The sequence below is a fragment of the Terrapene carolina genome, unplaced genomic scaffold (genome assembly GCF_002925995.2).
Source record: "Terrapene carolina triunguis isolate 2854851 unplaced genomic scaffold, T_m_triunguis-2.0 Scaffold231, whole genome shotgun sequence".
NCBI classification, from domain to species: domain Eukaryota; kingdom Metazoa; phylum Chordata; order Testudines; family Emydidae; genus Terrapene; species Terrapene triunguis.
In genome coordinates, this window is record NW_020664582.1 from 20222116 (window position 1) to 20235652 (window position 13537).

At 43.8% G+C, this 13537-nt stretch overlaps 1 protein-coding gene across 4 annotated transcripts in view; it reads left to right on the forward strand.

Annotated features, from left to right (window-relative positions):
* The window catches only part of MYO1C (myosin IC), a 111881-nt gene that overhangs the window by 22176 nt on the left and 76168 nt on the right, over window positions 1–13537 (forward strand). The window contains exon 1 of one of the 4 annotated variants that reach the window (XM_024194393.3): window positions 7285–7301. The exons of 2 other annotated variants lie outside the window; for them this stretch is intronic. Coding sequence is in view for 1 of the 2 variants with exons in the window: in XM_024194390.3 (XP_024050158.1) it covers window positions 7824–7841 (18 nt within the window). In the remaining variant the exon portion in view is untranslated. Of the gene's footprint in view, window positions 1–7284; window positions 7302–7677; window positions 7842–13537 lie in introns of those variants that run through there. One more of the 4 variants, XM_024194390.3, reaches the window with a different exon arrangement.

The window sequence follows — 13537 nt, forward strand, 5'->3', positions numbered from 1 at the left end:
TTCCAGTATATCCTTTTTGAGATGGGGCAATCATATCTGCACACAGTATTCAAGATGTGGGCGTACCATGGATTTATACAGAGGCAATATGATATTTTCTGTCGTCTTATCTATCCTTTTCTTAATGATTCCCAACATTCTGTTTGCTTTTTTTACTTCTGCTGCACGTTGAATGGATGTTTTGAGAGAACGATCCACAATAACTCCAAGATCTTTCTTGAGTGGTAACAGCTAATTTAGATCCCCTTATTTTATATGTATAGTTGGGATTATGTTTTCCAGTGTGCATTACTTTGCATTTATCAACATTGAATTTCATCTGCCATTTGGTTGCCCAATCACCCAGTTTTGTGAGATCCTTATGTAACTCTGCACAGTCTGTTTGGGACTTAACTATCTTGAGTAGTTTTGTAACATCTGCGAATTTTGCTACCTCACTTTTTCCCTTTTTCCAGATCATTTATGAATATGTTGAATAGGACTGGTCCCAGTACAGACCCCTGGGGGACACCACTATTTACCTCTCTCCATTCTGAAAACTGACCATTTATTCCTACCCTTTGTTTACTAAGTTTTAACCAGTTACCAATCCATGAGAGAACCTTCCCTCCTATCCCATGACAGTTTACTTTGCTTAAGAGCCTTTGGTGAGGGACCTTGTCAAAGGCTTTCTGAAAATCTAAGTATACTATATCCACTGGATCCCCCTTGTCCACATGCTTGTTGATCCCCTCAAAGGAGAAATAGGAAAAGGTCTAAAGGTGTATATCCCTGAGCCTAGGATTCCTGGAGTATGCATATTTATTTGTGGAAGAATAGGATTCTCAGGGGTTGGTTGTGGAAAGCTCTATTAGAAACACACATCAGTAATGTCAACAACTGGTGTTCAGTTGCCTTCTGTGAAGGATGCATTGGTGATTTCAATTATCATGGAGGTCAGGTGTTCTTGCTAGTTTCAACCATACATGAGGACAGGAGTAGTTCTTGTAAGTGGTGAGATAGATGTCCTTCACAGCCTCAGTCAAGGCGCTGTTACCAGGTTGGATCACCTAAAGTATGCAGCACAGGGCACCTTAATAATGTTTTTGGTTGATGAAGAGACCTGTTATCTTCTCCAGCTAAAGAATTCCTATGACATGCTGGAGGGAGCCTTCCTTTTGGACCCCTCCTAGTCTGTGTTGGATGGGTTGGTTCCGATAGCATCTAGCCAAATACTTTCAGATTGTGGAATTTACATGTATTTGCATTTTTTAAGGCAGCAGAACTTGTAGAAAAAAACTATTGAAAAAATTGTATTATGTCAGAAATGGTACATGAACCTATAACTGTCCTGTACTTGGCATCTCCTTATTTTTTTGACTACTTTAACCATGAAACCCATCACTCTGCTAATAAAGTATTGTGTACAGAATATACTAAAGGCATTATCTTAGACTCCCAGATTCAACTGTATAGCAAAAGCTGGAATCCTGAATTTAGGAGAAGATGAATGCTTTGCCAAAGCCAGTTTAGTGGGGCTGAGTTCAGATTCATTTATTTATTTAATTTAAATAGAGCCAGCAGTTGCTGGGGCAGCTAGGCAGTTCATGTTCTGCTTTCTGAGCCTTGCAGTGCAGGGCTGACAGGAAGAGTTTCCTGTCCCCTTGTTTTGAATGTGAATTTGCATGCAGGGAATTCACTGCTTATCAGTAGTGAGCAGAGCAGTCCCAGTGCTCTCATCCAAGGCTGCAATGAATCACTACTGAGTGAAGGGGCTTGGAAAAGTTGATTCACATCTCTGCCTTTAGTAGCAATGGAACCTCCATCTGTCCTTAGCACCAGGCACAGATTGTCATTGACCTCCGCCTAGCTGGCAAGGAAGAAACTGCTTGGATTGCCTTTGAGCCACATTGCTCAAGGGTCAGTATGTTTTAAACAGAAGGCATTTTACCTGTATGGCTTTCTGACTCCCTCCTATCTACCCACAGTTGGTTCTCTCCTAACTCCAACTTCCCCAAAGATAGGATTATGTTCCCCTCCCGTAGGAGTTGATCATATCCTTTGCAGTCTTCTAGCCTCAAAAATATTGCCTGTTCTGTCCTGATCGGGGCTTTGGCAACTGTGGAGAGATGTTTTGAGAGCTTGCTTGTGTGAACTAGATGCAGAGCAGTAGGAAGGGGAGGATGTTAGTCTGAAGAATGTGGAACATGATTCAATGTGGCTTAACATCACAGATCACTTTTATTGACTTATCTTGCACTGTCTCAAATCAACCTGTAGTCTATGGTCTGTACTGGACTCTTTTCCGTTCAGTAATATGCGTGCTAGCACCTAGTTTCTGTTCTTCCGTCCATTGTCAATGCTTTTAAAGCCAGAAGGTGAATTGCACTGAAGGTATGGTGATGGTTGTTAATTATTTTAGTGCCATCAGTGTTCTGGGCACAGTCCAAACATAAAAGAAAAATGAAGTCTTCTCTGCCCACAGAGTTTATAATCCACATCTCACCCAGAAGCAATACACTTGCTGATTGAAGGATGGTCTTGTGGTTAAGACACTACACTGGGATGTGTGGAAAACTGGGTTCAGTTGTTGTCTCTGCCAGACTTCCATTTGTGGCCTTGAGAGGGTTAATCGATCTTTCTAGCCCTCAAGTTGATGATCTGTAAAATGGTGATTAAACTACTGTTCTCTCTCTTTGTCTGTCTTGTCTATTTAGACTGTAAGCTTTTCTAATCACTGACAATTTTTAAATCGAGATTAGATGTTTTTCTAAAAGATATTATCTAGAAATTATTTTTGGGAAGTTTTGTGGCCTGTGCTATCCAGGAAGTCAGACTAGATGACAACAGTGGTCCCTTCTGGCCTTGGAATCTCTGAATCAATAAGCAGAGATTGTGCCTTGGTATGTGTATGAACAGCACCTAGCACAATATGATCCTGATTTTGGTTGTGGCCTCTAATGCGACTATAATAAAGAGTGATAATGATGGTCTAGTCCTGAGGTGTGGCACAAGTATCTTGGTGAGATTGAGGCAGAATTTTGTTCATAAAGTGGGATTTTTCTGAAGAGAGGGAAGCTGTTGTGTGACGTGCACGATAACCTAATAACCCGTGGTGCAGATGTGTAATTCCCCTCACGTATTGCATTGTCTCTTTCCTTCCGTGGTTGGAATCCAGGCTAGAATTAGAGAGATTTTAGAAAAATGCTAATGGGAATTAACTCTCTTCTGAAAGGGCCATAGAAAAGCAGAAAGGCTCAGGTGCCAGACACACTATAAATCTCTTGTCAGAGTATGCTGTTATAATGCAGTGGTTACCTGACATGGTTAAAAAACATGGTTTATTCTTGGAATGTAAGTTGAACTCAACTGGGTTTTAATTGTTTTCCTGAGTTGAGCTACAACACCAAAAGTCCAAAGCTTGAGCAAGATTTTTGTGTATGGTTTGGTCTCTCCTATGCTGCAGAACTGATCAATGTTTCTACATTTTTTTCAGGGATCCAGGCTATTGTAACTATGCCCCTTCCCACACACACACCAGACACAAAATTTGGTATAGTGCAGAAGTGGTCTGAAGAAGAAGCCTTAATTAACTGGGCAGCTCTTTAAACAAATTCCTAATACACTAGCTCTCTAGTTTTGAGCCTTATTTTAAAGGCCAAGTCACTTCCCAGATTGAGGGAGGTTAACTACAGTACTCCAATTGTAAACATACCAGGCCCTTTCAAGCAGGGGGCTGCTTAGGAGCAAGGATGTTGGTTGTGTCAACATGTCAGTATAGCATAGTGTACACTTCAGTGCTTTCTGAAGCCAGAGTACAATAAACATGAGACTTAGAATGGCATATTTTAAATAGTGCCTCTCAGCCAGGATGATCACAAAGCTTTTCTGATCTATAGGAATACTTTCATCCACTGCTGAAACACAGCTTGCTTTTTAGTGGGATGCAGCAGTTGTTTAACAGTTCACCGTAACTCCATAGAAGTTGAGGACAAGAAGTGAAAAGAGAACTTGCAGCCAGTTAGAACTGTAGGGGGAAATAAGGGAGACAGTGTAATTGTTCAAACTAGAATCTGGCCAGGACACCAGGGCTGATGCCCCAACTCTTTTCAAAAGTGCCATAGGATCCTTGTCACAAATGTTCAGGGCCTTGGTATTCTGTTTCCTCTAAAAGATGGCACCTGCAACAGTACAACGTCTACTAGCTGCACACTGCGGGATTGGGTCAGTATGATCAGAGTGCCACACCAAATAGCTAACACCTCTTCGACAATTATCTGGGTTTTAAGAGGTCCTTCATCCAAGTATTATCCATGTCCAACCCTATTTCATATAAGACAAGATGGGCTTATAATGGAAATCTAAGGTGTACATATTGCTACTGGGAAGTTTCACTGAGAAGACGGGGGGGAAGAAAACCTTTACATGGGTTGACTTGATGTGATGCCAGCAGCCATGAAGACTTGAAATGGGGAATTTCCTTTACCGTTGGAGCTGAAATTCTTGGAGTACATGGAAGTTTAAGGTGGAATAACCACGGGGTAAGAAATTTTAAGTCTTTAGATTTTTTTTCCAGGTTCTGCTCCTCTCCATGAGGAGCCTGCTAGTAAGGGCAGTTGATCACCACCTATTAACAAGCTATAAACCTTAATGGTCTCTCAGCAGCTCCTAGACACACATGCCAGTACTTCACAGATGAAAAATACAATTTGGTTTGAACAGTAATGCTAGAATATGACCTAAGATCCTCAGATATAAGAGAATCACCAGCCTAATGGCTGAAGAATTAACATATCTTCACTTCTACTCCTAAGAGTATACTCAGGGAAGGGAACCAACTTATCTTTACTACTGTCTCCCCTCTATCCTGCACTGAGTTCTGCCTGCCCACTCTCCTCCCAAGCTTTACAGTCACTGAATAGTGAGGGGCTTTGACTGGGTACCCCTGTTGGCCTCCCCAAGTCCCTGGAAACTGGCCAGTACTGGTGGCTAATCTCAGAAAAGTTTTGAGTAGACAACACAGGGCACCAGGAATAGCCTCATTTTACCAGACCTGAAGATGCAAAGGGTGTGGTTTCTACAGAAAACCAAGGAATCCGAACTAGGTCTCATTTGGGTCAGAGTAGAAGTCCCTCTGTGTAGATGCATACAAGGCAGTTGAATGGGACTCTTTAATTGGGACTCTGAACATCAGCTCAGTCAGTGAAGGCTGTATTGTCAGTCTAGTAGGTTGACATGCTATAGATTTCAGGACAAGGACTTTGTCTTCCTCTGAGTGTGGACAGCACCCGGCATGTGCAGGTGCTCCTTCAGTTTTAATAATTTGCCCAGGTAGTGGATAGCTGCAGCGCCCCATGTTGTGAGCTCTTTGAAGAGAGGGATAGTCATGAAACAATATAAAAGGGAAATTCATGGCCGTATGGTCTGTAGATTGCAGTTATCTGGATTCTGAGACATATACCGCCCAGTACTCATCTTCTTTTGAGAAACTCCTGTAGTTGCTGGCATTGTTGCTGTGAATCAAATTGTATGGCTGGAAAATTTTATTGCCTTTAAATACTTTTGGTTACGGAAGCCTAGATAGAAGGGAAATCAAATCTCCTGACTCAGTGTGGAAATGATCCCCCTTCAAGAGACTGCTTGGCCTCCAACACAGCTTACGATAGCTCCAAGTCCGCCCTAAATTACAGCAGCTTTGTATGACTACCTGGGGCCCAGAATAGCTGGAGTGCAGTGTGTTTCATCCATGCCCCATGCCAGCACAGTGCAGAAGGCTGCAATATCTGAGACAATTTCAAGCTCTGATCGTGCTGAATTGTTGCCATCTTGTGACTTCTCCCCAGCACGGCCAGGAAATGTAGAGCTTTGCAACTGTCCCAATGTAGGGGGACTCATAACTCCATCCTATAATGAAGTGCCTCGTCTTGGGAAGTTATCCAAAAGCCCCTTGTAATAGTCTCTGCCAAGGTTTGGCCCTCAGCGGGACTGTGGGGTATCCCACCGCCTCGCTCTGGTCCGCCGTCAGTCCTGGTCCAGTGGCAGTCTGGGACAGCAAACACACGGTTAGGGGCTCAGGCCCCTAAGCAGGGGCTGAGCCAATAGGTCAGAAAAAGCCCCGGGCCCTCAATCAGGGCGGGGCAGCAACCACACAGTCTGGAGCTCAGGCCCTCAAGCAGGGGCTGAGTCAATGTTTATAGCAGCCCAGGCCCTAGGTCAGGGCGAGGCAGCAATCCAATAGTCAGTCAGGAACCCAGGCCCTCAAGCAGGGGCTGAGTCAATGTTTGTAGCAGCCCAGGCCCTAGGTCAGGGCGGGACAGCAATCAAACAGTCAGTCAGGAACCCAGGCCCTTAAGCAGGGGCTGAGTCAAGGAGCAAGAGGTCCCAGCCTCTCTAGGCCAGGAGAAAGGGGGAGTCTGCCACCCAAGGAGTGGGTGGCAGGGGGACGCAGGCCCTCCCACTCCACTGCGTCCCAGCCCGGGGCCCTAGCAGCGGCAGAAACTCGCTGCTGTCAGTGGGGATCCTGGCCGCAACACACTGACAGGCTCTGGCAGTGCTGCAGCCAGACTGGGGTCGGCTGCCCCCGGGCTACTTCCACACTCCCCCTTGTAGGGTACCTGGGCCGTACTAGTGTCCTCGGTGCTCTCCACCAGCATCGCTTCCTCCGGGTAGGTAGCGAAGAGTATGCTTGGCTCCTCGGGATAGCAGGAAAGGGGCAGGCTCGGCCCCTCCTAGGGGTAGCTGGAAAGGGGCAGGCTCGGCCAGTCCTCCTCAGGGTACCGGGCGAGGGGCAGGCTCGGCTGGCCTGGTGAGTCAGCAGGCCGGTCGCGGCCTGCTGCTGTCTCCCAAGCGGGAGCTCGGCCACAGATGTCTGCTCTCTCCGCCGGTTGTTCTCCACTGAGCGCTGCAGGCAGGCTTTTATACTTCCGGGTCGGCGCCGTGACCTCTGAGGGGCGGGCGCCGGACCCGGTGGCTCCGCCCACATTGGTGTTAGGAGAGGTTCGGCCCTCAGCGGGGCTGTGGGGTATCCCACTGCCTCACTACACCCCTGCTACCAGCAGCAATACTGGACATTATGGGATAAGTGCTGCAGGTGTGCCAGCATGCGCTGATGCAACTCTGGTTGTAAGGAGCTTCAGGTCTGGACGTTTCACAACATTTCTGGAACAGAATGTTGCTGGGCACATGTGCTAAACTGTTGCAAGGACAAACAAGAAAATCAACCATTTCCTACCATCCGAGTTCCTGCAGTGGTTCTTTTGGTTTGCTGGAGTCATGAGAGGAGCTACAGCTTCAGGCACAGGAACTTTGCTGTGGACTTGCAGGTCAGTGTGTTTGAGTTTGATTCAGTGTCGCCCACTTGATGATGTTCCTGTTTGTAGCTGCCTTTTTGTGCAAGTTTTGCCGCAGCAGAACATATGGCTGCTGCCTTTGCTTTTTTCCTGTGGTTTTGGCTTGTAGGCTCTGGCCCAAGGTTTCCAGCCTCTTTGATTCCTTTTCTTTCCATTTTTCTCTGTCATTAGACAGCTTGTGCTCCACATACAGGCAGCAGGCTTCTTTTATCTTGAGCTTCAGCTTGCGATCTGTGTGTCTGTCTCTCTCTTTCTGTTTAGAAGGGGAGGAGAGGTGTTTTTTTTGTTTTGTTTTGTTTTGCTCACTCTCCTCCTTATACAACGCCTTCTTTAGCAGGCTCCAGTAGGAGTTGGGTAGACAGGAGTGGATCCTGACAGTACCGAAAATATCATTAAAAAAGGCAGCTGATTGAAGAGAGTTGTCCTCCGATTTCTTGCTTTGAGACAGCGTAACTGACTCTCTGAAAGTGCCTTGTGAGCTGAAAAGGATCAGAAATGAAGTTCAGGGCTGCGGTAAGATTTGTTTAACTGCTGTGTTCTTCTGCAGTCTTTCTAATGTGTGTCCAGCCTGAGAGGAATGGAGAGAATTCTTCAGAGTTTCAGCAGGAAGTCCCTGTGTTTCTCTCACACAATTTCAAATGGAAAACTCCTTCTTGGAAAGTTAAGTGTGAGTGCTTGAGATGGGGAGAAGAAAAGCAAGGCAGGTTGGGGGCTTATATTTTAAGGAGGTGAGTGTATGTGGGGGTACAGAGGGTGGGAAAAGACTGAGACAGGAATGTGCTGGGGTTCTGGGAAGGGCATATGCATCATGTTCTGGGATTCTTTTTGTGTGATGTCACAGAGATGCCAACCCTTACTAACTTTCAGTAATTCTTCTGATTGTTTTTTTTTAGATGTAATTATGAAATTACTAATTTGGGCATAAATTGAGTAATTTTACAATCACACACATATAATGTATATAAAGTGTGTGTGTCACTCACCACTCGGGTCTTACGAACACAGCAAATAGCATGGGGAGGGAGGGGTGCGCCTGGTGCATTCTTCACAACCCCCATGGCACAAGTGCATACTGTGCAGTGAGGTTCTGATAGGAGGCAAGTCAGAGTGGTTTTGAATGGGTTGGGGCACTGCTGGATTCACTACCAAAGCCACAGGCTGTGTGTGGCACTTGAACTGCCCCTTGTGGACGCTGCAGGACTATGTTAAAATGCTCCAGGTCAGTGGCTCTCAACCTTTCCAGACTACTGTACCCCTTTCAGAAGTCTGATTTGTCTTGCATACCCCCAAGTTTCACCTCAGTTAAAATCTATTTGCTTACAAAATCTGACATAAAAATACAAAAGTGTCACAGGACACTATTACTGAAAAATTGCTTACTTTCTTATTTTAACCACATAATTATAAAATAAATCAATGGGAATATAAATATTGTATTTACATTTCAGTGTGTGGTATATAGAACAGTATAAACAAGTCTTTGTATGAAATTTTAGTTTGTACTGACTTTGGTAATGCTTTTCTCAAACTAGCGGTCGTGACCCCTCCGGAAGTCGCAAGGTTATTACTTGGGGGGGTCGTGAGCTGTCAGCCTCCACTCCAAACCTTGCTTCACCTCCCGCATTTATAGCGTTAAATATAAAAAAATGTGTTTTTAATTATTATAGGGGGTTGCACTCATAGACTTGCTGTTTGAAAGGGGTCACCAATACAGAAGTTTGAGAACCACTGATCTAGTTGAGTTGATGTACCCCCCGGAAGACCTCTGCGTACCCCCTGGGGTACACATACCCCTGGTTGAGAATCACTGCTCTAGGTACCTAGATGGGATAGTTCAAGCACAGTATACAGTCTGTGGCATGAGCAATTAATACAATTCCCCACTGACAATATCTGCAGCTTGCCTCCTGTCCGACTCTCCCTGCACAGTCTGTGGGGGAGGAGAAGCTGGCGGAGGCAGGGGTGATGGAGGAGAGAGGGAATGTGACGAAAATTAATAGGCATCCTTTTAAAAACAAACAAAGGGAAATACTACTTCACACAATGCACAGTCAACCTGTGGAGCTCGTTGCCATGGGATGTTGGGAAGGCCAAAAATATAACTGAGTTCAAAAAAGAATTGGATATGTTAATGGAGGATAGGTTGGTCTATCATTGGCTATTAGCCAAGATGGCGAGTTATGTGGATGCCACTAAACCTCCAACTGCCAGAAGCTGGGACTGGATGACAAGGAATGGATCACTCAAAATAGCTCTATTCTATTTATTCCCTCAGAAGCATATGGTACTAGCCATGGTCAGAAGCCAGGATATTGGGCAAGATAGATGGGCAACTGGGCTGATCCAGTAGGGCTGTTCTTATGTTTAAAATTAGCATTTGTATTGGAGAAGCAGCAGCCAGCCAAACTCAGTCTATTCTCAGTAGTGCAGAATTAGAGGCAGTTCAGAGAAGCTTGGTGAAAATGATCAAGGTCCTGGAAAACTCGCATTTGAAGAGAGATTGAAAAGACTAGGATTGTTACCTTAGACAGGAGACAAATAAGAGGAGGCATGACAAAAATATATAACATAATTAATGGCTATTGGGAACTTCTTTTCTCCCTGTTTCATAACACAAGAAAAAGGCGACGGTCAATTAAATTAAAAGGTGGCAAATACAAAATTGATCTAAGGAAATACTTTTTCATGCAATACATAATTAGATTGTGGCACTCATTGCCACAGGAAGTTGTTGAAGACAAGAACATAACAAGATTGAAAAAGCGATTGGACATTTACATGGATAAGAATATTCAAAGTTGTCATTTAATGCTAACAGATGTTGAAAGTGGTATTAAAAACTTCATGGTTCTGATTTTACACCAATCCCTAACTATTAGGGATTTGGAGGAGACCTAATGTGGGGGCAGATTATCCATCATCTGCATAATGTTAGCCATCTTGCATCTTCCCCTGAGGCATCTGTTACTGGCCACTGTCTGAGGCAGGATACTGGATTGGATAGGATCCAGGTCTGATCTAGAAAGGCAATTCCTATCTTCCTATTTTTCTTTTAATTCTCCCACTATTGCTTTAGCCCCAGTGCAGGCCCACTGTTGGGAGCAACAGCATAAATAGGCTCTTGGTGTTCTAACCATCATTCTAACATGGCTCAGAGCAGATTTTGTGATATGGTGATAAAACCACTTGAGTCTCATCTACACTAGAGCTTACTTTGTTGCTATCATCAATACATCTGCAGTATTGGTGGCATTTATTGTAATTTGGATACTGATTTTTCTTGTGTAGATAGGACCTCTGAGACCAAAGTGGGCACTTAAGTGAAGGTGTGCTGAATCCTGGTAGTGCCTTCCTAATCCCTCCCCATGCGTATGAACTGGGCATCTGAAGACTGAGCTCTAGAGGTTTGGTTTGGGGATTCTTCTTGCAGAGGGGCAATTCGAGTGACAGCAGGCATGTCCCCACCAGTAGACACACAGGGTGGGATTCCCAGAGATACGATGTAAAAGGCTATTCATAGCAATGAGTGTGCAGTGACTAAGCTCATACTGACTAATCTAATGCTTGTCAGGATGTTGTTTGATGTTCTCCATGACAAGAAAGGGGATGTAGAGGAGCCTTTCATATCCACTGGAAGGAGTGCTATAATGCTGGTTTTATTATGGAATGTATTGCTATCTCTGAAGGGCATAATGGTGTTAGGTCGTTGTGTAGGGCTGGAGAATTGGGGCAGTGTCCAGCTAGGAGGTTAGTGATGTCGATATGGGAAAGGGCATAGGGCAGTAGTTATAATGAAGTGTGATGCAACAGTGTTTGGGTTGAAAGGGCATCCATGTCTAGAGGGGAATAGAGCAATGCTTAGAGGCCAGTAATCAAAAGGTACAGCAGAGCATTAGATCAGGATGCTTTGGTGGTGGCGAGTTGATATGGGTAGGAAGGGATGCAAATGGATGCCATGAAGTTAGTGTGTATAATCCTCAGTAAAAGTTTCACTAGAGCAGGGTCTTCCTCTCTTATTCCTTCCTCTCTGCCTGACCTGGAAGCTACTACAAAGCTCATATAAAAGTGCTGTGAAAGGGGATGTTCTGGCTTTTTCATGTTTGTCATAAGAACTCTGTGAAGTTGCCATGTGACCCACAGACCCATGGCTTGAGCTTTGTGTAGCACCATAAAATCATAGAAGTAGGTTTTTTTTCAATCTTTCCTCATAGGTCATGTGTTCTAGACCTTTTCATAATTTTGTTTTGTTCTCCTCTGGACTTTGTCCACAGCTTTCCTGAAATGTGGCGTCCAGAACTGGACACAACTCTCCAGTTAAGGCCTAATCAATATGGAGTAGAGTGGAAGAATTCTTGTGTCTTGCTTACAACACTCCTGCTAATGCATCCCAGAATGACATTTTCTTTTTTTGCAACAGTTACAGTGTTGACTCATTTAGCTTGTGATCCACAATAACCCCTAGATCCCTTTCCACGTACTCCTTCCCAGGCAGTCATTTCCTATATCGTATGTGTGCAACTCATTGTTCCTTCCTAAGTGGAGTATTTTGCATTTGTCCTTATTGAATTTCATCCTATTTTCTTCAGACAATTTCTTCAGTTTATCCAGATCATTTTGAATTTTAAACCTATCCTCCAAAGCACATGCAACTCCTCCCACCTTGGTATTGTCCGCAAACTTTATAAGTCTACTCTCTGCCATTATCTAAATCATTTAGAAAGATATTGAACAGAACCGGACCCAGGACCGATCCCACTCATTATGCCTTTCTAGCTTGACTGTGAACCACTGTTGACTGGTTGGAAAACCGTTCCCAGAGATGCCCCGACCTTACAGTAGAGCCATCTAGGTTTTAGTTCATGGAGACTGGAATCATCGTGGATACTGGAACTAGCAGCATCTTTTTAACTGATTTACACAGCTGGTGCCACCTGATAAAGAGCAAAAATGCCAGCTCCCTAAATATAGAAATCCACTGTGTTGACTCTGTACATTTCCCTGATCTCTTTCTGGTTTGCCCACTTCATTTTTCTCTCAGATATTTTCTGTTTAACTTGCTGACTGAAATATGAGTATCCCCTCTATGCAATAAACAGCCTCATTCTCATCCTTAAAATTCTTTCTTAAAACTGCTTTACTTTCCATTGTTAATCTTTGCTCCAGGTTTATCTACAGGTGCTCTCTGACATTTAAAAAAAGAAAATAAAGCAACATACAAAACATGGAACAAATTATATGATCCACTTCCTTTGTAAAATCAGCATTACCTTGCTTTTTTGTTCTCTCTTCTTTAGATTATGAACTACTTGGGGCAGGAACCTTGTTGTCAAACACAAGAAGTTTCAAGTACATCTCTGGTACTATATGAGTAGTAATAAATTGCAACGTTCAAACTCCAGCAGAATTATTCAATGACATACCTTTCTCTCTACACTTCTGATTCTCCCTTCTCCCTGCTTCAAGTCCCTGTGACAAACATGTAATATATATTTAAAATACACACAGCATGATTTAATTGCCAGCATTTCCTGTTCTACTTTGCATTTTAGGGGATTGAATGACTCTGAAGTTTAGATAGCTGGAATAACAGGAGTTCGACATCTTCAGTTTTAAAAGCAAAAGCTGCCAGGAGAGATGTTACAGCAAACTTTACTAGGACAACAGTAAGGCTCCTTTTCCCTCTACTGCATCATTAGTATTTCTAAAGTGTTCCAGCTTATGTCCTCTATTATTTAATAGTCAAAATATGAAGGGCCCTTGAAATTAAACTGCTTAAAGGCGTCTGTCAAAGGAGTGGCATTCCTCTCCCCCTCAAACATTTTTCAGAACAATAGCATAGTGTGGAAGTAAATTCTGAAGAAATGGTGAGTGAATCAGGAGGGCAACATCAGGGAAAGAAGACCATATTCTGAGTGTGAGTCACTGTTCCCCAAACTCGCAGCAATAACCTCTAGAACACCAGCTCCAGGAGTTACCTTTCCTGTAATATTTACTATAAAGCAATCACAAAGAGAAAATTATTTTATAAACAATCCTTGAGTGAGGCAGCCACTGACATACTCACGTCTCTGTGAGTTAAAGGTTACACAGTTGTACTGTGCTAGTGGTGATTCTCTGCTTATTTTGTTAAAATTCTGATTTTTCTCTTTGCTCAAAGTGGCTTACACATGTTAGGAGTAGCATTGTTCTAAATGTCCCTTCCAGACCCT